This window comes from Aspergillus sclerotioniger (assembly GCF_003184525.1).
Source record: "Aspergillus sclerotioniger CBS 115572 chromosome Unknown BO94scaffold_4, whole genome shotgun sequence".
In the NCBI taxonomy this organism is placed as follows: Eukaryota; Fungi; Ascomycota; class Eurotiomycetes; order Eurotiales; family Aspergillaceae; genus Aspergillus; species Aspergillus sclerotioniger.
In genome coordinates, this window is record NW_020290994.1 from 1,234,520 (window position 1) to 1,257,392 (window position 22,873).

At 52.2% G+C, this 22,873-nt stretch overlaps 11 protein-coding genes across 11 annotated transcripts; 4 read left to right on the plus strand and 7 right to left on the minus strand.

Moving 5' to 3' along the window:
• Window positions 1-543: 543 nt before the first annotated feature.
• BO94DRAFT_509509 (ubiquinol--cytochrome-c reductase subunit 8) lies at window positions 544-1,444 on the minus strand. Its single transcript, XM_025609706.1, has 4 exons — window positions 1,332-1,444; window positions 1,132-1,157; window positions 773-950; window positions 544-680 (listed from the first exon to the last, which is right to left on the minus strand). The coding sequence occupies exons 1-4, from the start codon at window positions 1,361-1,363 to the stop codon at window positions 626-628; spliced, it is 291 nt and encodes a 96-aa protein (XP_025471545.1). The 5' UTR covers window positions 1,364-1,444; the 3' UTR covers window positions 544-625.
• On the plus strand, window positions 1,196-2,749 carry phb1 (prohibitin subunit PHB1). Its single transcript, XM_025610961.1, has 2 exons — window positions 1,196-1,956; window positions 2,014-2,749. The coding sequence occupies exons 1-2, from the start codon at window positions 1,633-1,635 to the stop codon at window positions 2,530-2,532; spliced, it is 843 nt and encodes a 280-aa protein (XP_025471546.1). The 5' UTR covers window positions 1,196-1,632; the 3' UTR covers window positions 2,533-2,749.
• Window positions 2,750-2,768: 19 nt separating this feature from the next.
• Window positions 2,769-3,182, minus strand: BO94DRAFT_531720 (25S rRNA (uracil2843-N3)-methyltransferase). Its single transcript, XM_025610962.1, has one exon. It carries the CDS (start codon window positions 3,127-3,129, stop codon window positions 2,797-2,799), a length of 333 nt encoding a protein of 110 aa, XP_025471547.1. The 5' UTR covers window positions 3,130-3,182; the 3' UTR covers window positions 2,769-2,796.
• Window positions 3,183-4,867: 1,685 nt separating this feature from the next.
• Window positions 4,868-8,023, minus strand: BO94DRAFT_284454 (putative cell wall proline rich protein). The gene has a single exon (XM_025606650.1). It carries the CDS (start codon window positions 7,686-7,688, stop codon window positions 4,989-4,991), a length of 2,700 nt encoding a protein of 899 aa, XP_025471548.1. The 5' UTR covers window positions 7,689-8,023; the 3' UTR covers window positions 4,868-4,988.
• A 741-nt stretch (window positions 8,024-8,764) lies between these two features.
• Window positions 8,765-9,372, minus strand: BO94DRAFT_531722 (uncharacterized protein; the record flags this gene model as incomplete). The annotated part of the gene is made up of 1 exon (XM_025610963.1): window positions 8,765-9,372. A coding segment is annotated over exon 1 (310 nt), but the record flags the coding sequence as incomplete, so codon positions are not given.
• Window positions 9,373-10,807: 1,435 nt separating this feature from the next.
• Window positions 10,808-11,780, plus strand: BO94DRAFT_284563 (uncharacterized protein). Its single transcript, XM_025606651.1, has one exon. The coding sequence runs from the start codon at window positions 11,066-11,068 to the stop codon at window positions 11,627-11,629; it is 564 nt and encodes a 187-aa protein (XP_025471550.1). The 5' UTR covers window positions 10,808-11,065; the 3' UTR covers window positions 11,630-11,780.
• A 668-nt stretch (window positions 11,781-12,448) lies between these two features.
• BO94DRAFT_582179 (uncharacterized protein) lies at window positions 12,449-13,379 on the minus strand (the record flags this gene model as incomplete). The annotated part of the gene is made up of 2 exons (XM_025615461.1): window positions 12,449-12,870; window positions 12,944-13,379. 2 exons carry the CDS (start codon window positions 13,377-13,379, stop codon window positions 12,449-12,451), a joined length of 858 nt encoding a protein of 285 aa, XP_025471551.1.
• A 551-nt stretch (window positions 13,380-13,930) lies between these two features.
• On the plus strand, window positions 13,931-15,539 carry BO94DRAFT_531727 (serine/threonine-protein phosphatase 2A activator). Its single transcript, XM_025610964.1, has one exon. The coding sequence runs from the start codon at window positions 14,016-14,018 to the stop codon at window positions 15,276-15,278; it is 1,263 nt and encodes a 420-aa protein (XP_025471552.1). The 5' UTR covers window positions 13,931-14,015; the 3' UTR covers window positions 15,279-15,539.
• Window positions 15,540-15,802: 263 nt separating this feature from the next.
• On the plus strand, window positions 15,803-16,469 carry BO94DRAFT_582181 (DUF1754 domain-containing protein; the record flags this gene model as incomplete). Its single annotated transcript, XM_025615462.1, has 3 exons — window positions 15,803-16,084; window positions 16,237-16,334; window positions 16,448-16,469. 3 exons carry the CDS (start codon window positions 15,803-15,805, stop codon window positions 16,467-16,469), a joined length of 402 nt encoding a protein of 133 aa, XP_025471553.1.
• A 762-nt stretch (window positions 16,470-17,231) lies between these two features.
• Window positions 17,232-17,450, minus strand: BO94DRAFT_457514 (AN1-type zinc finger protein; the record flags this gene model as incomplete). The annotated part of the gene is made up of 1 exon (XM_025607751.1): window positions 17,232-17,450. The coding sequence occupies one exon, from the start codon at window positions 17,448-17,450 to the stop codon at window positions 17,232-17,234; it is 219 nt and encodes a 72-aa protein (XP_025471554.1).
• Window positions 17,451-20,629: 3,179 nt separating this feature from the next.
• On the minus strand, window positions 20,630-22,676 carry BO94DRAFT_509526 (gamma-tubulin mipA). The gene is made up of 8 exons (XM_025609707.1): window positions 22,645-22,676; window positions 22,524-22,564; window positions 22,319-22,431; window positions 22,202-22,255; window positions 21,938-22,120; window positions 21,653-21,856; window positions 21,511-21,597; window positions 20,630-21,463 (listed from the first exon to the last, which is right to left on the minus strand). The coding sequence occupies exons 1-8, from the start codon at window positions 22,650-22,652 to the stop codon at window positions 20,789-20,791; spliced, it is 1,365 nt and encodes a 454-aa protein (XP_025471555.1). The 5' UTR covers window positions 22,653-22,676; the 3' UTR covers window positions 20,630-20,788.
• Between the last annotated feature and the right edge of the window lie 197 nt (window positions 22,677-22,873).

Below are 22,873 nucleotides of genomic sequence, written 5' to 3' on the forward strand. Positions count from 1 at the left end.
TGTCGCCCGTTTCGGTATTTTCCTGGCCTGCCCGGTGGGTTTGGCCGCCGTATCAGATCTTTCGCGCCATGACAGCATCCACCACGACCTCCTCAACCTCGCGCTCTTATCATTATTACTATTGTTAAGGAAATTATCCATGGTTGGTCAGGCAATTGGTCATTCCATTGGCCCTATCCAATCGCCGGTGTAGTTGATGTTGATCAAAGACCTTCTAGGTATCACGGCCAAGGCAATTCGCATGCCCCCAACCTGTACCACGATCATCACCTTCGGGCACTTGGGCAGCATCATCTAGCACGCGAGACATTTAAAGGGAACTCCAATGGCCAATTGACCCTCCCAGAAGGCGTGGGATACTTCCTAGGCCCGACGGGCAGAGCCTGGGCCGCCGTTGATTGGCAGACAACACTACGGTTTGAATCCAACCGGATGTGGAATCCAGCCGACCTATACGAGTCCACCCATTACTACTGATGCACCCCACGCGCGGTCAAGACAACTAAAAACATTGCAACACATTCGATTGCTTCTAGTTACTGTACAGTGCAATCACACATCTAGGCTTTTCGTATTGCCCAATGCTATCCCTTCCCCCAAGGATCCCTTGGCTTGCACGTTACATTTACTCGTCACCACCCTCGGCAAGGCGGCCGGGCTTGGAGTTGAGGTACTCGTTCCTATAGTGGGCCCAAATGTCAGCTCCCAGACACTGAATTACCGACCTCATCTGTAAAATCGGGCCTGGACGTCTGCGGGAAAGGGTGCATACCTCTCAATGGCCCAGTTCATGATAGCGTAAGCGGCAATGAAGGGAGGAGCAACGTAGAGGACCTGGTGTCTGAATCTGCGGAAGACGTTGAAGATGGCGGCGTGACCGGCACCGGCGAGAGGGCGCTGACGGTTAGGGGACATAGCGTAGGAGGTGATGCGCTGGGGAGTAGGGCATCCTAGATGACGGAGACACCCATGTCAGCAAGGGTACCGGGGCACAATTGCATGTTTTCGCCATTTGTGTCGCATGTTCTCGAATCTGTCGGGCCATTGCGAGTAATAGGCCCAGCAAACCGATATTGTTGCCATTCGAGTCGCTTCCAAGGCGGCCAAATCAAGCCGAGGTCATAGACATACCGAGATCACCCCACCAGCCCAGGAAACTATAAACATCACGAGTCAGCAATCACGATTGGCAAAGCAGCTACAGATATGCCCTAATCAGAGCCATCCGGGAAAAGGACATGGGCGGAGATCTCGTAGACGAGGCCGCACGGTAACCGCCCCCGGAAAAGCTAGGGAGCGGCCAGGACGAGAAGACGAGGCAGAAAACTCACACTCCATTCTTAGGATCGAGATGGCCACCCATTGTGAAGAAATGCGAGGAGGAACGGCGAGAGGAGCGGTGATGTGGTGGGGAAGCGATAGACGAGGCAGGGAAGTAAAGGAAGAGAGGACGTTGGCCGTCGGACCAAAACGGAGGAAAGTCGAAGTCGAAGTTCGACCACCGCCCGGCGCTAGGCCGCTTCGGGACAGCATGCGAAAAGCCTCGACATCATCTCCAGACTTGCTGATTGCTACCAACTCCCGCCCCCGTGTTCCCCCTCGATCCCCTACCCCTCCGTTGCATCCATCACCATGGCCGCCAACTCCTTGTACAACATCTACCGGCTGGCCGTCCCCGCCACCATCGGTTTCTCGCTCCTCGGCTCTTCCATCTACGATGTCCGTGGTGGTACCCGCGCCATCATCTTCGACCGCTTGTCCGGTGTGCAGGAGAAGGTCATGAGCGAGGGCACCCACTTCCTCATCCCTTGGCTGCAGCGGGCCATTATTTACGACGTCCGCACCAAGCCTCGTAACATCTCCACCACCACCGGTAGTAAGGATTTGCAGATGGTCAGCTTGACGCTGCGAGTGCTGCACCGCCCTGATGTCCCGAAGCTGCCGGCCATCTACCAGGTATGAGCTTTCATCCCATCGACCAGGACTATCTCTAACACAAATCCTTTCTCCTAGTCCTACGGTATCGACTATGATGAGCGTGTCCTGCCCTCCATTGGCAACGAAGTCCTCAAGGCCATCGTCGCCCAGTTCGATGCCGCCGAGCTGATCACCCAGCGTGAAGCCGTCTCCAACCGCATCCGCACAGACCTCATGAAGAGAGCCGCACAGTTCAACATCGCCCTGGAAGACGTCTCCATCACCCACATGACCTTCGGAAAGGAGTTCACGCGTGCCGTCGAGCAGAAGCAGATCGCCCAGCAGGACGCGGAACGGGCCCGGTTCATCGTCGAGAGGGCCGAGCAGGAACGTCAAGCCAATGTCATCCGCGCTGAGGGTGAAGCCGAGAGTGCCGATATCATCAGCAAGGCGGTTGCTAAGGCAGGCAGTGGTCTGATTGAAATCCGTCGTATCGACGCCAGCAAGGAGATCGCGACGACGCTCGCGACCAACCCCAACGTCACATATCTGCCCGGCAACGATGGCAAGGAAGGTGGAAAGAGCACCAGCCTTCTGCTGGGCCTGAGGAACTAAAAGGGCTCTCATGTGATGATACATGGGGTTATGTGTATTCTTTATTTCTCTTTTCTCAATTGGACGGATCTCGGGCGTGCATGATTTCCGTGGCGAATTAATGTCGTTTGTTTGGTCTGCTTTTCATCTCTTATCGACTGTAGCAATAGCATACCCATCCTCTCTCCCATTAAAAATGTCACTCATGACAGACAGACAGTGTGCAGGTCAACCATGGTATCATTCAAAAAGCAGCAGTCATACAAATCGTAAGTATCCACACATCTAACCCTCCAACCTCCGATACACATGCACCTGATACCTCATATCCTCCAACCCAGCCCCCTCTCCAACCTCATACCTCAACCTCGCCGCATCCCTCCTCCACCATCTCGAATCCTGCGACAACACCCTTTCCCACTTGCCCTCCGCCACCGAAAGCAACGTATGATCCAACAAGAACTTCATCGGATACTGTCTCTCGCGCACCTCCTCCCCCTCCCCACTCTTCCCCAACTTCAACGTCGAATAACTCCCCGGACTATCCACCACCAACAACACCGTCCCGGGCCTCAACATATCCGTCAACCGAAGCAAAAACCCCGTCGCCTTAGCCATGGACGTCGAAAACAATTCATTCAACGTAAACATCAACGTCACCAGCGCTGTTCCCCCAGCCTTCCCATCCCCACCCCCCTCACACCGTAACAACCCCCTCAACTCCTTCTCCTCCGCCGACAAAACATCCAACTTCTGAAAATCGACGCATATCCGCCCACCATACAACGGCGCCGGACATGACTTGGACCCCATCACAGCAGGGGACTGAATAGCGGTCGATAATCGCAAGACAACACTCGACCAATCGGCAATATCCACCGCCGTGATGTCAAGTCGAGGATGGTTGCGTTTATCAACATTCTCTTCCTGAGTAGTAGGCGTAGCTGTAGCCGCATCATCATCATCAACACCATCATCCAACTTCACCTTCGCAACCCCCTCCACCACCCCCATCTCCCCAGACACCGATACCTCTCCATCCACCCAATCCCTCCAAGCCGCCGCCAGGGCCACAATCTCCGCGCCCGCTCCTCCCCCAATACAAACAACATGCCTCCCCTCATCACCACCACCATCACCACCCTTCAATAACCCCCTCACCAAGGCGCGGAAAATCCCCGCATACCCCAACGCTCTCGACGAGCTCCACCGAAGCGCATAAGCTCTCAGCAAATCCTCCCCCGCATCCGTAAACGCAGAATCAAAATCCCGGTTATATAAATGGGATTTGATTGTTTGGATTAGATTTTTGGTGTCGAGTTGCGTCTCCCCATCATCATTCGCATCATTTGCGTCGGACTTGAGATAGTTCTGCCCGTTGGGGAGTAAGGCGGCCTTGAAGACGTTTAGGAGGAGTTGTTGGAGGGGGAGGGGGATGGTGGTGGATAGGTTGATTCCAGTTCCGTTGGTGGTGGTGGTGGTGGAGGGAGCTCCGCGGGGGGCTGTTTGGGGCTTTTTCTTGTTCTGGTTGTCTTTTTTGGTGTCCTTGGTGGACTTTTTGGGTCGAGGGGGCATCTTTGGTTCAGTTTATTTTACGGTGGTTCAATGTTGGGGTGGAGTGGAGGTACTTGGGATTCGGGGTGGTGATCATGTTGGGTTTTTTTTTTCTTCTGGGGATGGATGAGGATGGTAGTATGTGGGGCACCGAGATGGGATACTATATATTTCCAAGGTTTCATTACAATATCTAACTGTTTGATGTCGCAGGAACAATATAACTACGGTTCAATATCCGTTTATCATTTTACAAGGAATTTCCTGTGTGACGCGCCATCTTTTGATGGCGCAGAGTGTAGATTGATAGGTGGTGAGCAACTCATACAGCTGGCATGTAGTCCCTGCACGCTCAATGTGGCGGAGAGGCCTGCACTTCATGGTAAAATGACATATGCCTCCCAAAGAAGTCGAGATTTGACCCCAATGTAGTGTCGCCAACAAGCATAATGAACCCATAAAGTCCCGTAAAAAAAAAGAAGACAAAAAAGGTAGATGCCATAATGAATGCAAGAAGAATAAAAGTGTGATAGAAAGTGAAGCCAGAAGATAAAGGCAAACGAAGAGAAGAAAAAAAAAGGCCCTGAAACGTTGAATAGCGAACGGAGATAAAAGACGTTGTTCACAAATTGCAACCAGCCATAAACGAGGGACAAGAAATAAACAAAATAGAGCTTTCATAGTCTTACGCTTAATCACATGCCGATGGAAAGAGATTCGTCAGTTACCCCAACAATAGAAAAGGTAGACCGGTCCGAGAAAGAAAAAAGAGAAAAAAGATGCAAAAAGGGGAAAAGGGTGATAATGAGAAATAAAAGCTCAAAAAAGATCTTGCAAAGACCATATCGAAGAGAATCATAATCAGGGTTTGTATGTACAGTGGGAGGCCATGTCCTCAGCAGCATTGGCTCAGCAGCATTGGCTCAGGAGGGCCGCTGGTCCCGAACACCAGGCTCATGATAGGATTTGTCCTTGTCTTTGGTTCTCCAAAAGTGCATCAGACGACTAATCCGAAGGCCCTTCTTCTTGGCTCGCTCAGGCTCATCTTCTGGTGGCTTCTCTTCATAGCTGAGCTTGCTCCGTTCGGCGTGTGGTCCAACCATCAGCTTCGAGAGACTCGCAAGACTAGACCTTTTAGAACTGTTGGCCTGGCTGGTGCGACGGCGGACAGCCGCGGAAAATGATGCTGAGCGATCGGTGGACAACCGAGGACGGCTAAAGAAGGTGCCGGAGATCCGGCCGAGTGTGTTCGTCGTTGTCGACGCACTGCTGGTTAGTGAAGGCACATCCTCAACCGATCCCTGAGGAAGATCCACCGACGGATTGTAGGAGGGATTTGAGAAATTACGGTCATTCGTGGACGACGTCGTGATCGAGCGAGGAACATCGGACGAGAGTGTGAAGTCAGGAGATGGGAAAGAAGAATTTGGAAGGGAATTGTTGCCTTGCAGAGACAACGGGGGGATGTTTGAGGTCATTTCCAATGACGTGCCAGCTCCGTGGTCAGCAGGCATGAACCCAGGCGAATAGTCAGGACTCGAAGGCCTGTGTTGCCACTCGTCTTGCTTAACCACCTCTGCCGGGTTCTGCATTGGGGCAGAGAAAGGATTGGTCGCATTGTGAAACTGAGCGAGCGAGGTCTGCTGCTCAGCAGAGTTGCGCTTCTCTTGGCCCAGACAGGGTGTGGTATCATCCGGTGCATCGTTCGATTCGTCTTTCTGTATGCCGAGACCAGCGTGAAGTAACCCATCTTCGCTGATTTCACGAGCGAGCGACTGGTGTGTGAGGGTCTCTGAGCTATCCTTGCTATCCTCCGATTGGCTATCCGCATCAGCTGTGCTGGACGTAGTCACCTGTGGCGGCGGGCGCTCAATAGGTCCCGGGTGGGACCCGCCTGTGGCTGCCAGAAAAGCATCCTCCTCTTCTTCATATAGAACGTCCGGATTCTCCAGGGTTGAGCTGGTGACAAACCGGTTATTCCCAAGGCAGCTGCGATCAAATGGAGGCATTTCAGGAGCGCTCTCTGCACGTCGATGATAGCGCATTTCTGGACCAATAAATTCACCTCGGCGTCCTCCACTGTACATCCGCTTGGTCGCGGCTGAGAAACCGCTCTCTGCAACACGACCGGAGCGCATCTCAGGGGTATTGAAAGGGCCCAAAGCTGCATCCAGATCAATCACTGGGCTGAGAACATCATTTTGAACACTCTGTTCGTAAAAGCTCCTCGGCTTCCAGGAGGTTTCCAGGCTAGGTGGTGTGCCCTCTGCGGGTAGGCGACTGGACTCCGGAGTACCCGGATTAGTCGGTGTCCTTAGTACAACGATATTGTCATCATCAAAGTCAACATCCAAACCCGAGCCAAGATCTGAATTTGTCCGGGTCAAAACAGGAGGGGGAATAGCACCCTTTGCTTCTGTTCTATCCTTCTTTGAATGGCGTTTACCTTTGCCCCTTGTCAAGAAGGCGCCCGCCCAAGAACGCACTTTCTTCTGCCGCTTCTTGGCTTTTGACCTCTTCTTGCCAGATGGAGACTCTGGTGAATCAGTGGCCTCGCTCACCGAGGTTCCAGAGCTGCTTTCTGAGCCGCTGGAAGAGGAAGAAGAACGTCTAGATGAGCCCGCGAAGTGATCGAGAATCCCTGAAGACAGGCTTTTCCGATTCCGGGAATGTCCTGCCGCAGACAATGGCCGTTTCGTGGGCGAGTCATCGTCCGGTTTGGAAGTCCTGCTCGGGTCCAGCATGAATGACGCATCCGCGGTTCGTGGTCTAGGCTTTGACTTCTCGGCCATGGGTGGTGCTTTGTCGGCCGAAGGAGAAAAACAGGTATAGCCGCTATTTCTAGCGGAAGCATCAGGTTGTGAAGTGGCCACAAATCCAGAGTCATTCGTTAAAGTTTCAGTAGAGTGACGTTCGGGCGTGGTGACATTGCTTGGAGTTTCAGGCTCTGAGTGATCTTCCTCAATTACAATCCGGGGCGACACTGGGGGAGATTGCCGAGTGAGAACGGCTGCTGATTGAGAGACGGGTCTAGGGGGCTCATCAGAAGCATGGTGCTCACGCATTGTGTCTGCCGGAAAACACGGCGCGCTCCCAATGGAAGGTTTTAAGTCCAAAGCATTTGAAATGGCCGTAAGATCCACACTGGAAATGGCAGCAGAGCGCCGGTGAGCATGGCGGCGCCCACCTGCACCAAAGCCGGGCCCCGGAGCGGGAAGTTTGGTCGGTGGTGGTGCTGGGGTTTCATCATTGCTTCGAGTGGCCTCTATAGTTCCCGGGGGTATAATCGGACGTTCTCCACCGACCAGCTCACTGCATCGCCGGCGGTGTCCAGCAGGCCTATTGGGGGATAGAGTCGGCATCGATGGTTGCGCTGAATGTTGAGCGCCCGGGTTGAAAGAGAAGGCCGGAAGCGGCAGAGCCGTCCTAGTACGAGTCTCCGAAGACTGAGGCGTCGCATCGCCAGGATCCCGGGCTGGAAAGACAAATGGTGGATTGGGAAGCGGAGCAGACATTCTCAGATTGCGGCGGGTGTGACCGCTAGGAGACCGATCAGTGGCGGATAGGTATGGAGAGAATGCCGGAGTCGCTTGAGGCTGTGGAGGTAGAGATATCGAAGCCATAGCGGGTTGTTGAACGATACCAACCTTGAATCAACAACAACAACCTGATTACCCCGTGGTGGATAGTGGGCACAGTTGATGTGACCTAGACGACGCACGGGGACCTCCAGACCTATGTGACTTCCCTACGATGATTGGAAAGCCCGGCGTTGTCTGGAGGCCTTCAGTTTTGCAATGATACCATTGAATCCCCGAATCCAAGTCCCACACGTCGCACCGAGAGTGACTATGTCCCGAGATCCGAGAAACACGAGCCGGAAGAATAACAGTCGGAATATAAGGTTGCAAAAACGGGCTGAAACGGGGCAGCAGCAGAGTCCACGTCGGCTTTTTGAATAATGCAGTAGTCGAGGAACGCTTTAAAAATCAGTTGAACAATGAACGTGTTGAAATCGAGAGGGTTGTGGAGAGGTCGTGCAGGTGACGAAGGAGACTACTGTTGTAAGGAGCGGACGGCCACGGGAACGGGCCACGGAGAGGATGGAGCGGAAGAGTCGGGAGGAGGGGAAGTGAAGTGAGGGTGTGAACAGGGCTGAAGTGAATAAGAGGTACAGTGAAGAGAGGGGAGGGGGGAGGAAAAGTAGAAGGGAGGAGGAAACGGAGGGAAGAGAGAGAGAGAGAGAGGGGGGGAAGAGGAAAGAGAGAGAGAGGATCAACCTGGAAAAAGGAAAATGAAGTCGAAGGAAGGAGAGGAAAGGCTGAAGTGCAGCAAAAGGCTTGGTGGTGGAGAGGAGGAGACGGCGACGTATGGAGGGCGGCAGGGGATGATTGGCTGGGCACTCGGAGGGGCCGCGCCCGTACCGTTCAGGTTGGTTCGGTACGAATCCGTACGGCGTAATACCAGGGCTGTCGGATCGCCGGTGGTCCAGTCAGCGTGCGGAGGGATGGCCAACGAACCATGCGCGCCGGTAAAGTACGGAGTCGTATCAGGCTGACCTCGCACTAGCCCGCTTTCGAGCCACACTACTAATTAAAGATGATAGTAGGTGCTCCATCGTAGCATTAAATCCATTAATCCCAAGACTAGGCTAGTCTGGCCAGCGCCTTCATGGGGAAATTGCATGCTTTTAGTTAGTCAGGCTTGCGGAGCTCGCGGATGAATGCGTGCCTACGTCGCACCCTACGGTCCTCGTCCATAGAGGTCGCAATACTCCGAATCTGCAGGCCTCCTTATTTTTTTCTCGGCCTCGGTACAGGATCCGGAAGGCCTTTGAGGTTGAGGTTATCTCAATTCACGCATATTATATCTTATATTGGTCTTGATAGTTGCGCCAAACGTCATGACCTCATTGCGACCATCCAAATACGGTGTTCCTATCCCTGGTTGAGACACAAGCCAGGCATGAGGGAGCCGACAAGTAGGACGAAAGAACCCGGCGGTAGGTCTCCACTGCCACCTGTTCATGCGCCGTCCGCTACAATCAGGGTTCTTGCAGAGCGGCAATTTGGCATAGGTAATAATCACGACAATATTAACGGATCCTGCTCCATTGTAGGAGCGAAGGCCCGTGAATGGCCTGGTAGTGCATCCGGGCATATTAACTGGACATCGATGTGACCTGGGAGGAATTGGCGGGTCACCATTATTGGGCGTGTTCCGGAGAAAACCCCAGGCACCAGTAGACTAAAATGGCCGTACCTGAACGGGCGGCCAATCCGCAGCGCGAACAGGGGCATCGAAATCTCGCTTGTCTCGGTGGGGAAGAACGACCGCCACCCACTAGACGCTTTGGGCTAACTGCATTGGAGCTAGTCTAATTAGCGCCTGCGACTCCTTGCCCGCCGCGCCGAAAAGGCCGCTTACATCTTCGTAGCCAGCAGGCGATCCCTGCAATGGTTGACACGCCCCGGCGACGCTCCAGGAGGGGGGGGACCGAGAGGGAACCTGGCAAGTGAAACAGCCCGCATGGGAGCCAGAGACAACCAAGAATAGATCTCCCCCTCAATCTTGGACCAGATGGTGTAGGGTGTACGGAGTAGGTACCTGGGTGTTGTTCTTTCCGTCCCCCTGGTGATCCTCCTTCGCACCATCGTCCTCGGCTGTTGCAAACCTGTTCTGAGCATCCATAATAATTAATGGCTTACGAGTACGAGGGACGGAATTGCTACTGCGTCAGTAGTGGGTTGAAGCGGGAGAGACCTACATACTTTCGATTACTATAATCGCCCCCTGATAAGTGATAAGCAGTAGGCACACCTCGATCCCGATTCCTCGCCAATAATTGTGTCAGAATCCCTCTAGCAACTGGAGTTCGGCGGCACACGTCATGCTTATCATTGGTTGCCGAGCCACACTGTTTGTTATCCCCTCTCAAGTTTCGAGAGATACACAGTATCGCCCATGTGTTGTAGGTAGGTCCAGATTTGGTTGGAGTTTCAATGAAACTCCGTAGTATTTAATATAGTAATCAGATTACGCTCTACAGAGTACTACTAGGTGCTATGCCAGTTACTCCCACTTGCATTTCAGCCACGGCGGCTGATCATGGAATCTGCCTGCTATTTCAGGAACGGCCCATTGCAGTTTACTACCACGGAAGAGTCCCGGCTGGAGTATCGGATACCTCGCATTCCATCCTTCTTCGTTTCAGCTTCGCCATATCACTCTATCGGTCTAGATAGTTCGATAGCCTCCCTAGCAGTCTGACAGATTCCTTCCTCTGGAAAGACCGATCGCCAATAAGATTGTTGGCTGACGACAACTGAGTCATGGCTTGCTCAATACTCACCCACCATCGGGGTTCCTTGATTCCTCTATCAAGACATGATCCGGGCTGCCTGTGGCGTTGCCTGAGGTGACTGCTTCCTATCGCGGCCTGGGATGATCTGCAGCTAAGCACTCCATCCACCGTAGCGACATGTCCTATCTATTGGCTCAAGGAAGAGGACTGATAGTCCCGAATCGTCGACGTACATAGTACATGCGGCCTTACCGGGAACCAAGCATGGCTGTCTGACGGGCAGGGAGGGCCCTTCAGAGTTCAGACCCGATGGACCGTCACCAGACAGGGACCGGGCACCTTGGGCCATCGAATCTAATCATCGATTCTAATCATGTACGGAATGTCCTGCATCGAGCCAATTGTGGCCCGCCTTTGGCTTATCGAGATAGTAGGAGATGCCTCCTCATCCTTATCGTCTCGACATCAAGATCATCAACATGCCCCTCAAACAGGGAAGAATCCCGATGTACGGCGGTACGGTCAGAGTAATCTTGGTTCCCGTGGTTCGATACAATTTACAAGGCAGCCCTTCTGAATCACAAGTGAAACAAATCGAATGGTACCGGAATTACTATACCTACCTTACCGACGTTCCTCCCGCTGGGTTACGATACAATAATAAGGGATAGAACCTTTCCCCAATAGCCATATCCCATGCAAGGGTCGATGTCTTTCAATTTACCCTCCGAGATTGACTCTCTCTCTCAGCGCCCCCCCAGATCTGTCTCCCGAAAACCTTCCCCAGGCGCAGCGCCTCCATCCGTTACCTCCCCGGCCGAGTCTCCAGTTAATAGCGCCTTCACACAGCCGCCCCGATCCATGGTTCACGGCGGGAATCATTCTCATGTTTCAGAAAATAATCCGTCTGAAGCCCTGGACTTAGCCACAATGGAAATCGATCGGTCCGCTTTGCGTTTCTGCCGTGGAATGGAAAACTTTGTGCCCTTTTCCGTTGGATGTGATGTCAGTGCTTCCGGGGCGTTGCACCGCATATGCCAACCTTTCTCCACGGCGCGGAGTAGGACTCCATCCGAATTCCCAAACTGGGGCCGTAGTCGGCACCCGGCTTTTGGGTTTCTCGCCGAAACCAATCCGATGAACCCGCATCGAGGATGTGGCTCAGCTCCCTCGAATCTCGATCCTGAGCACTATTGCTCATCCGAACCAACGCCACCTCATCGATACCAGTCTCCTATACTCATCTCGGTGTCGCCATGAGACTGGGAAAATTGGCCGCTGGTCGTGGCCACTCAGGAGAAACTCTGTGTCATGTCTGATTGGAGCGCTGGCTCTACACACCCCCTTGACGAGCCAGATTGTCCCTCCAGTTTCTCATCAAAAGCCGGATTCGGTAACTGAGGGTCCATCCAGGTAATAGGAGCAGCAGACGTGCCACTAATTGTTACATCATTTGCATGTCCCAAGTACGTCCGCGGAGATTCGTTACGAATGGTATTGTATGGAGTCCAGCATTCCTAAACCGTCGTGTGAGATTGAGCAAATAAACTTTCCTCTAACCCTCAGACTTCAAAGAAGATACGCTCACTTGAACTTACCTACCGACCTAATGGCTCCACAGTGAATGTCACAGAAGCTTCATGGTTCTTCAACGATTAGGTCTGTAAGGAAGCTATTTTGACAAGATGCACCGATGTCCGGTGGCGGCATCATGCGTGGATCGTCTGCGATCATGTATCGAAGGTGCGGGCATACATCAAAACAAGGGCCATGCATTGCAGCGTACGACGTTGCATTACAAACGTGCCTGTCGATTGGCTCTCGAGTCATCCAGATAGTACCTTGCACCATACATTTACCGTTAGCTATTTATTTCCCTTGAAACCACGCTATGTACAACAAGAAAAAAAAACAGGCTCCGAGGTAGCACAAAATCACAGAGTTCCACCGCTTTGATATTCCAGCCCGCTCCAACGCAGTGAAAAGAGAAGCGCAAACGGGTATAGACTAGGCAAATCCTTTCCATGCTTACTTTCTGAAAAAGCCCCCTACGGGGTTAACACCGAATCTCGCTTCACCCTAGGCCTCAACAGCGCCCGGGGAAATGGCGAGAATGACAACCAGAGCTGTGATGATTAGACCTGCAGCGACGAATGCAGTCAATGCAACACTACCGCGGCTAGCAGGAAACTTGCCCCTGATAATCCAGTACTGGCTTTCAAAGTAGCGGTGGAATCCAACGAGTAAAATCAAGATAGCAACCCCAATGAATGTGGTCCCTAACGGCTTACCGATACTCCGAAGGCGTGACGAAGCCGATGTTATCCGGATTGCCGCGGGATCATATGCGGGAGATGACAAGAGCGGAGAGAAGCCTTGAGCTGTGAAATCTGCAGTATTCGTACTGGAGCCAGCACTGTTCAAACGGAATAACTGAGTTACTGCAATTCCAATCGATGCGAATGCCAGCGAAGTCCTCAGCCATGCGAGAAATGTCCGTTCTAAAGCCAAGTAAACTTTGTTAACTCTGCCGTACGCATGATTGGGACAAGCGAAGATAGGTGCTACACATACCCAGAGCCAGATGATCCCGGGCAACACTGCCCTTATTCTCCAGTTCTAGGCTTCCATATCTATCTGCAATGCGGCTGTACCACGAACCGCGGTGTTCTTCTGAGTCAGGCTGGGGGTTTTGCTGATCGGGGTCTCGTGAGGCCTGATGTGCCGGGTTGTCGGGATGACCATTCACGGTTCCCGAGTCCCTGTTCCTCAGTCCATCGGTAGAATGATAGTTTCGCCGAGATGTGTCGGAGTTGCTCACGATCGGGGTGGCCTCGTTGACCGGGTGCGATTGGCGCTGGCCAGGAACGGCGGCCGCTTGACGCTTTGCGCTGAGGGGAGACATGCGGCGTGGCTCATTGTGAGACGAATGAGGGGATGAAGATCGATGCGTGGGAGACGAGGCGTTGGCCTGCCTGGCGTTTGGTGCGGTCAAATCAGAGGATTCCATGATGGCGTGCTCGCGGGATCGCAGGGTTTATCGCGGCCTACGGCGTTTGGATTTACTCGAAAGGATCAGGTGGATATCGGATTTCCCCAGCTCCGGAGCGGTGGGGATCGATGATCGATCTGTTGTACCGTCAAACGTTGACCTCGATAAGGGTAATCCACCTTGGGGAACGCGAGAGCCCGGATGCTATATGGACGATGAATACGCCGTTGTCCGGGTAGAAAAAAGCGAGGATTTCCTCCAGCTCCCCTCTTTTAGCGTGGCATCGAGCAGTAGTCTGGCGACTTGGCGAGACAACAATAATCTCGCTCGCTCCTTCTTCCAGCGACCATCACGCGCTCCAATCCGGAACTGGCATAGCCAGCGCTAACGACATGCAGCTAGCCTCACCGGCGATCACATGCCCGGGCGATCGCGCTACACCTCCTGAGGCATGGCGTCATGGCTGCTACCCAGCTCAGGCGGTCACTTTCTGCCGGCCAATCCGACTCCCCTTAGGTCATCGCGGGCGGTGTCAGATGACCTTGCTCGCCCATCAGTTTCATGTTCACCAAGCACCAACTTCCTGCCAGCAGTCGTGTGAACCAGTCACCTGAGCGACCGGATTCCATCGACTCGCAGATTATATCGCTCAAAATGGCCTCGCAGGTTTCCGTGCCCAGTCCGGCTACAAAACCGAAGATCGACCTGTCGAAAAAGCTCTCAGAACTCCGCGCGAGTAGAGGCAAGTCTCAAACGGCTTCCTCCCGGGAGCCTGCACCAGCCACCCCGCCTCTCCCTAGCCCCCCGGATCTCGCTTCCCATCATTATGCACGTCCAGTGCGTCGGATCTTATCGAAACAAGACCACGAGCTATTCCTCTCTTCTTCGACCCATACCTTAATCCTTGCGTTCATTTTCGGCCTCTCCGATTCGGTGCGGGGACGGGCAACCACGGACGTCAGCAGTCCTTCCCCCATCATCACCAAGATTCAGTCTGTTGTACACCAAATCCGATTACTCCTCGATAAGCATCCGTCTCTCGATCAAGGTGGCTCGCGGTTCGGTAACCCGGCCTTTCGCGACCTTTTCGACGATGTCGCGGCACAAAGCGCAGCATGGCATAGGGATATACTCGGGTTCCAGGATCAAGCTCTCATAGAGGAAGCGTCAACATATCTGATCCACTCACTCGGATCGCGCGACCGGCTTGATTACGGCTCCGGGCATGAATTAAACTTCATGATGTGGTTGCTGTGCCTACGTCAGGTGCACATATTCTCCGCCACAGATTTCCCCGCGATCGTTTTCTACGTATACACTAGCTACATGCATCTCATGCGCGATATCCAAACAACCTACTACCTGGAACCCGCGGGGTCACACGGAGTCTGGGGTCTCGACGATTATCATTTCCTTCCGTTCCTTTTCGGCGCCTCGCAGCTCGTTGCGCACCCGTACATCACGCCACTCTCTATTCACAATATGGCGGTGCTTGAGGAAGAAAGTGACAAGTATATCTATTTAGATCAGGTGCGGTGGGTGGATAGTGTGAAGACAGTGAAGGGATTGCGGTGGCACAGTCCCATGCTGGATGACATATCAGGAGCCAAGAACTGGACCAAGATCGAGGGCGGCATGAAAAAGATGTTCGCCAAGGAGGTGCTGGGCAAGCTACCCATCATGCAGCATTTCCTATTCGGAAGCTTGCTACCGGCGGCCCCTGGTATGAGGGAGATCACGGACGACATGGAAGAGGAGGAACACGACCACGAGCATGGCCATGACCACGACCATACTAGTCACACGGACTACTTCGGGGACTGCTGTGGCATCAAGGTCCCAAGTACCATCGCAGCGGGTGCTGAAATGCGGAAGCGCGGTGGAGGATCTGGACTACGGCCGATTCCATTCGATTAAAGTGCATACGTTACTGGAATTTTTTTCGGTTGGGACACAATGGATGAAATGGATTAAGAACGCCCATCACATACAATGATAATAACGAGCAGGACCTTTGGAATCCTGAAAATTTTCAACAATCTTTGCAGCATTTGCAGTAAATCACAAAGCGGATTCCATATACTACTAGTATACATCCCGTCCCAACGCCTTGACCGGATAACCAAACAAACCCATACACCCTGAAACGTAGCCAAATAATCAAAAATAGAATTCAAGCAACCAAAAGAAAACCATCATTTCTCTCTAACTATATGCCCCACTCCATATCCCTACCGTAAACCTCTCCCCCGACCACCCCCCATACAAAACACATGTACTCCTTACACAGTACGGAGTAGATCACCTGACCGCCCGCTTAAAGCAGCAACCAAAATCACCACCCATCATACCCATTTCATCATCCATCCAAACCCAACCCACCCACCCCACCCCCCAAATATAGAACCACAAGCACAACAATATCAATAACATAGGCAATCATGCCACCCACCGAATACTCCACGCCCAGTGGAGGTGCCGGCAAACTCAAGCTCAAAGGCAGCAGCCGAATAGAAAAGAAGAAAAAGAAGAGCAGCAGCAGCAGCAAGAAATCCACCGCTGCTGAATCCGAGGGACAGCAGCAAGTCCAAGTCAAGCAAGATAAAGATCAGGATCAAGAAGAAAGAAGCGGTTCGCTACCTCGTGATGAACAATCATCTACGCCCGGCCCTGCCGTCAAGACCGAAGCAGAGAAGAAACACGAGGAGATGAGGAAGAAGAGAGTATGTATCTTATCTATCTTTCTATACTTGGCTTTTGTCTCTACTGGTTATTGTTATTGTTATTGTTGGTGTATGTGGTTATACACACATATACCATCACTATACAATACCCTTTTCAATGTACCAAACACCACCAAGCTAACATCGCACAGCTCCAAGAACGACTAAAACGCGAAGGGGTCAAAACCCACAAAGAGCGAGTCGAAGAACTAAACAAGTATCTTAGCAGATTAAGTGAACACCACGATATGTACGTTCTGCTGTTTTGTGCTTGTCGCATTGAATCAATCCCCTTGCCACCCCCCTACCAACGGCCTCTCCCCGCTGCGGTGTGTGGACTGCGTTTTACTAACGGTGTGGTAGGCCGAAAATTGGACCGGGCTAAAAAAAGGTCCGTGGTACGGTTCATGGTTGGGTATCGTATCACTTTGTTTCAGGATCTTTTAGTGTTGAAGGGGGTTGCAGGGATTGCAAGTGTCAGGTTGGTTTCAGCCTATGGGAGGTGGAAGGAGGGCTAAGGTACCTACTACTACTAGTATCATATGATGGCGCTGGCTACGTTCTGGACGCTCAATGGCTAGAGCCACGGGATAGCTACCTGAGCTACGAGCTACGGTGCGAGCTACGTGGGAAGCTGGCACACGACTCAACTATGGCCACGCCGCGACGCTAATTCGTGGGGAAACAATGGTCAATTGATGGGTGGACAAATATGCATATATACCTATAACCGCTTGGCTATGTGACACGCCAATGGAAATAGCAACGATTCACAAATTGAGAAACCGTCAATTCTATCCAACAAGACTGGAAGATGGAAATGTGTCTAGCATCGCCTCATTGCCAACAACCGCCCACGGGAGGTCGATGGATGAACGCGATCGCCCAAACATGCAACAAATAAATACTCAAAGTAGCCGTCAAAACTCCATAGCTGTCAACGCCAAGCACTTAATCTCAAAAGTGAAGATAGCAGCATCAAAACTCCCCCCAACCCAAGTGGCAAACCGTCAGGAAGTGAGACTGGCCACGCAGTTCTTACTCATGCCGACGAATGTGAAGTAGAACACCGTGCTAATATATGCGTTGCGACGCAGCGGAAAGAAGAAAGATCACAAGAAGAGAGTGGATGTTCCTGAGCGTCTTCTCATACACCCTTGATGACGTGAGTCCGCTCGCTGTTGAGCTTATCGGCATTGCGGGCGTGGGACTCCTTCTTGCAGTTCTCCAGGCCAGTGCAGGCGTGAGCTTCCAGCATGCGGTGTTTAGAGCAGTAGTGGCCACTGCAAAAGCTGCAGTCTCCGACAATGCGCTGGGCGGGTTCCTTGCACTCCTTGAAGTTGCAGCGAGGCTTGCGGGGCGCCATGATGGAAGTGGTGGCAAGAAGGGGGGGGCGAGCGGAGTCAGAGTAACCGCCGAGGCAGCAATGACGATAAGCGCTGGAGTGAGGCTGCCCGGTTGTTGCTCCCGGGAAGAACTGGTAGCGACAGTGGGAGACGCCGAGGTGGCAAGCAAAGGATTTTTGTTTCTTAGAGGAGCGTGAGAAGCACCTCGAGTCGTGTTATGAGTGGTGTGGAGGTGGTGATCTGGTGAGGAGAAGGAGGAGATGAGGTGAGGAGTCCGGAGGAGGCGTGGCAGATAAGGAGCAGCAGATAAGGATGGCGGTCTATATATGATATACCGAAGTCGGAGGCGACGATGGGAGGGCGGTCGAGGAGAACAAAAGGTAGGAACGTGAGGCAAGGCGAAGAGGAAGAGGAAGAGGACAAAGAGCGGCGGAGGAAGCAAATAAATAGGTGGCAGCGGCAAAAGCGCAGGCAAAGTCAATTTATACCGGCCGTACACTGGAGAGGGGGGGGGGGAGTCATGGATGACTTGCTGAGTCAAAGAACGGTGCTGCAATGCGCTGATCAGGACGGCGTAACAGACGATGGGCTTACTTATTCTTAGGCTACCGACTCTGGGCCTATCCTCCGACTGGCAAGAACGACGACGCCCGGTGGAGGCAAATCGGGCAGGTGGACCCCAGCAAAGCTTCCCGGATTCTTTGGGATTCCTGCGCCGTCGATGATTAATATTATATTATTACTACTTCCATAGTATGAAAGTATCTAGATAGATACGATTAACTACTATTACTTAGTCTAATAACGACTGGAGTAGGTAAGTCTCCATTCCCAGCTCCCCCAATAATCCTAGCCTCAGTCCCTGTCAGTCCCTGTCCAAGATACTACATAGATAATATAGTATCATTCACCCATCCATCTAGGTATCCATCCATCCTCTCTCTCCCAAGTCGGCTGCTTCGGGCAACGGCAAGTCGTCCTTCTGCGCTGGCCGGATGCGCACGAGGCTCCCGTCGGTACCGTCCACCCGGCAAAGTCTCCTCTGCTGCTGGAGCAGAAGGCAAGTGGTCGTCGACAAAGTTTAACATTCCACAGGACCAGGGGAAGGGAAAAAAAGAAAAGAAAATTATAATAAAATTTAATAAATGAATATTAAAAAAAATAAAAAATAAAAAAAAGTAAAAAAAAAAATAGAGAAACGGCCAAAAAGTCATACAGACACAGTAGTTACATACAGTTCACCCGTTCATACGTGTCCATCCAAGCTACAACCCAACGTATCCCCAACTGCCATTTACCCTTTTCAATCCTCCACTTCCTCCACTTCTCCCCCCCTTTCTTCTTCAGGACGATCAATCCACTTTTTCGCGAGGGCAGCCATCTCCAGTACCTACCTACCTACAGTACCTACTACCTAGTAGTATCCACATCACCTGCTCGGCTCATCCCTCATGAACATTAAACATTAAACATACACCATGTCTATCCACCTCCGACGCTACTAGTCGACTGACCGATCCCCGTTGCCTTCCTTTCTCCCCGTTCCCAAACCACCCGGACCCGATGCATGCTCCATCTATCCATCCAGGTACCTCCACGAAGGGGGACGGACTAACCAGGAGAGGGGGGAGAGAAGAGGGGACTCGATAGGTAGAGGAGATAGGAGGGGGGGAGGGTTTCCCCTTCCCTGATGTCTGTGCACGCCAGTGAAGCTGCTGCATCCGAGGTCGTACTACAGTAGTAGCAGTTAGCACACCTCCTTATTATTATAATTATTATTCCCAACCTTCATGGTTCAACCGGCGCCCCATCATTAATCAAGCCCTGGACCTCCCCGATCCGACAACCGACGAAACTCTCGGGGTCATCAGCCAACATCCACCCACCCCCATCACGTGAGGCTTCATTCATGCCTTGCAGCCAGCATTCATCATTAATCCTCTCCATCAGGATTTCCCCATCACACCTAACAGTACATACATACATCAATAGATCAACCGATCATCCACACCAAACATAGGTACATACCAATGTATAATGATCTCACAGCTCTCGGAAATTACAACCCAGAAATCCGGCCAGGATCTCCTACCAATCCAACCAGGGGGGAATCGTTATCCAATGCGCCTACCCTTGGTTTGCAGAGTTCACGGAGTGCATCCTCCAGGATAATTCACAATCCTCACCATCCCCTCGCAGCTAACTAACCCTCCCCGTAGTCAGTCCTATGTCGACGGTGCTACTTGACTCCTGCCGCCACGACTGCAGCTACGTAAGCATGTAGCATGTACAGTTAGTTTGTCCTTCATGAATCGGTCCTCCAGGCAATTGTCCTATGACAGGCCGTGCCATCCAGTACCGGCATGAGTAGTAGTACTACTACACTTACCGATACCTCGCTCGAACCCTTTCCCGGGGTCCCCATACCCAGATTCCCAGTAGTAATACAAAGTATACTTAAGTAGTACCCAAGTGGATCTCATCAACGCCTGTGCATTCAAATTCCCCTACTGGTCCGCTCTGCTTCCTATCATCTATCTATCTAACCATCTATCTCCTTATCAGGGTCCATACAAGGTCCCTCAACTCATACCACTCAAAGATGACACAAGGAATGATGAATAAGATCAGATCTCAGTTATCTGTTATCCAAGCTGCTGAGAGTTCCTCCCGTCCTATCCTATCCTATCCTATCCGTACCCCGGACTTGAAAACACACATACTACTTCACTAGCACCTAAGCAGTACCCCATCCTCATCTTGGGCACAAATCCATCCCAGTCTAATCCACATAGCAACAGATCAACAATGCAAAGAACGTCAGAAGGAGTCCCAAACCAGATCGTCGTAGATATGGCTGAAACCATGACCCCTTCCCATGTTTCAAATGCCATTGTTTCTCTTTCAAACCAGCAAGAAAGCAATTATTGACTCAGCGTGGGGTGGTCCGTTTGGCTGGGGAAGAAATCGGTCGGTCTGGTGCACAGCTGCCCCAGGCGGTAAGGTAAGTAAGGTAGGTAAGTACTATGTGGTGCTTGATCTGGGGCGGGGAAAGGAGAAGTGGTGGGGACCTTGGGTAGAGATCTGCTGGTCTGGCCGTTGTCGGTGGGTGTGTGTCTGTGGGTTATGCGCTTGGCCTACGGGGTGGTTACACATTGGTGCGGGACATTCGGGACCCTGGTTGTTCGGTTTCCGGGTTCAAATAACGCAAAATCATGTCATTGGAATAATAGAGGTATTTAGTTAAAAACGAAAACGCCCTTGCCACTCGGATTACACCGGTCAACCCTTGAAGTCGTGAAGAAAAAGAAGACGAGGAAAGCAAATCGGAACATCGCAAGCACAGGCACTAGCATATTTACATCACCATCTCTTCCTTCCCTGCGTCCGGATCCAGGTAGTCTTCCTTTTCTGCGGCCTCGTATTCGCCCACAAGATCCATGACTACCGCTCTGGCCTCGTCGAATTCGTGCAGCCCGTCCTTGAAGGGGCTCTCCTTTTTGTACTGTTCCAAGAAGGCGTTGCGCTTCCGCAGACGGTCGTATTGCTGAACGATTCGTTTGAACAGCGTCGCGACGGACGTGTGGTTCGCCAGCATCAGACCGCTGACACGGTGGGTATTCTGTATATAGGGCGACTTCTTGGTCAAAGCGACTTGAATGCTGGCCGGGCCCCATGGAATGAACGATGCCAGACGCCGCTCTCGAATACGGAGAAGGGATTTGTGCACGTCTGTCGGGTCTGCCTCGCCCTGGATGATGTTGAGAATACTGATGTAGCAGCTGGACTTGCTGGGGTTGATGGAAACCATGCGGTTCTTGGGCTGCAGCAGACGGCGCATGACATCCAGAACAGTAGTCTTTCTCACCGTCTTGGCCTGCTCGATGTTGTCGCCGGTAAATGGGGTGTACGAGGTGATCAGGAAGTGGCTGCGCGGTGTAGGGATGAGGGAGGCAATGATTCCGACGAGGTCGTTGTGCATATAGCCGGGGTATCGAAGGGTCGTCGTAGAAGCAGACATAACAGTGGACACCTAGAACCGATTAATGCCAGTGGAACCGGAGGCAGACGGCTACTTACAAGTTGGTTCGTTTGCTGAAACGAAGGCTCCTGCACATGAAGTCGGTCCGCAACGATTCTTGACAGAGCGCCGTTATCCAACACCACCTAAACTGCAGTTTTAGCTAAAACCGTATCCAGTTCAATAGTGACAGCGCCTTACCACAGAGTCCGCATTCTGCGTCAACCTTCTCATCGCCAGTAAACTATTGTATGGGTTGACCACAACATCCGCCGACTGGGTATCGGGGAAGACAGAGTATGTCTGGATCAGCTTCTTTGGGAACCGATCATTCATGCGCTCGAGAATGAAACTACCCAGACCGGAACCTGTACCTCCTGCAATTGAATGCAGGAACATAAACCCCTGCCAGAGAAATCGTCAGCTCCGAGCTCAACCTCCATCTAGTCTGCACGTCATGTTATCACTCGCGCACTAGCACCATACCTCCAAGGAATCACTACCATCCGCTTCTCGATCAATCATGTCGAAGATCTCCTCCTGCACGACCTCGCCCGCGGAATAGCCCGCGCCCCAGTTGTTTCCGGCGCCAATGCCCTGTTGCCCAATAAAGAAGTTCTCGGGGTTATAGATGTTTCGGTACGGACCAGCCTGGATGGCATTGAGGACCTAATCGGAAAAAATCTCAGCTCACCGTTCGCGCGATCACAATGGGTTCTTCGAGGTGGTCCTTCGCGGAAGGGGCCGTACCCTGGGTTCTAGGTCCAGCAAGATCGCTCGGGGGATATAGCGGGTATCATCACTCTAAAGTCACGACGTTCAGTCAGTTTCATAGAATGACAAGCTGCAATGAAGGGGACGGCATACCTGATAGAAGAAGACATCTTTACGATCGCCGCCTTCGGTTGCGAAATCCTCGAGGTTTCCATCTTGACTTATGCCGTGCTCAAGGCAAAGCTGTTGCCAGAATTGCGCGCCAACTAGAGCAAAGATCAGTCAGCAAAGACCTGAGATCTCACATATGCCATTTTCGGGGCTGATGGCTGAGGCTGTGTCTGATGGGAATCAGTACCATTGTTACCGCACTGGCCGGCTTGGATTGTTATTATTTCCCTATTCTTGAATGTTAATCTCGGCTGAGATAGATGGGTGCCCCAAGGCAGGTCTGGGGGAGGTCGAATGGGGGCACGTACCTGGGCATCTTGTCGCTTGATCACCGCAAGTGATCGTGGATAATAGCCCACGCGTAGCGCGTTCCGCGGGGAAAGTTCAAGAGTTGATTACCTGTGTTGGGGCCTGAGGCCGCAATCTACTCCGCACTCTCCAGAGTCGGTAGACAATGAGCAAGAATAAATTTGGGGTAAAACTATGGTAGGTATCAACACTTCGATTTTGTCAATACTCGGGGGCAGACGGGCATTT

What these genes read in the sequence shown, in the direction of transcription:
- BO94DRAFT_509509 (XM_025609706.1), bottom strand. Translation starts at nt 1,363, where the DNA reads ATGGGTGGCCATCTCGATCCTAAGAATGGAGT. An exon ending in CTCGATCCTAAGAATGGAGT is followed by an intron (nt 1,158 to 1,331) that starts GTGAGTTTTCTG and finishes TGATGTTTATAG; the next exon opens with TTTCCTGGGCTGGTGGGGTG. An exon ending in ATGAACTGGGCCATTGAGAG is followed by an intron (nt 681 to 772) that starts GTATGCACCCTT and finishes GGCCCACTATAG; the next exon opens with GAACGAGTACCTCAACTCCA.
- BO94DRAFT_509526 (XM_025609707.1), bottom strand. An exon ending in ATGGTAGTGATTCCTTGGAG is followed by an intron (nt 21,857 to 21,937) that starts GTATGGTGCTAG and finishes TTTCTCTGGCAG; the next exon opens with GGGTTTATGTTCCTGCATTC. An exon ending in TTCAGCAAACGAACCAACTT is followed by an intron (nt 21,464 to 21,510) that starts GTAAGTAGCCGT and finishes AATCGGTTCTAG; the next exon opens with GTGTCCACTGTTATGTCTGC.
- BO94DRAFT_531720 (XM_025610962.1), bottom strand. Translation starts at nt 3,129, where the DNA reads ATGGCTAAGGCGACGGGGTTTTTGCTTCGGTTGACGGATATGTTGAGG.
- phb1 (XM_025610961.1), top strand. Translation starts at nt 1,633, where the DNA reads ATGGCCGCCAACTCCTTGTACAACATCTACCGGCTGGCCGTCCCCGCC. An exon ending in AGCTGCCGGCCATCTACCAG is followed by an intron (nt 1,957 to 2,013) that starts GTATGAGCTTTC and finishes CCTTTCTCCTAG; the next exon opens with TCCTACGGTATCGACTATGA.
- BO94DRAFT_284563 (XM_025606651.1), top strand. Translation starts at nt 11,066, where the DNA reads ATGCAAGGGTCGATGTCTTTCAATTTACCCTCCGAGATTGACTCTCTC.
- BO94DRAFT_531727 (XM_025610964.1), top strand. Translation starts at nt 14,016, where the DNA reads ATGGCCTCGCAGGTTTCCGTGCCCAGTCCGGCTACAAAACCGAAGATC.
- BO94DRAFT_284454 (XM_025606650.1), bottom strand. Translation starts at nt 7,688, where the DNA reads ATGGCTTCGATATCTCTACCTCCACAGCCTCAAGCGACTCCGGCATTC.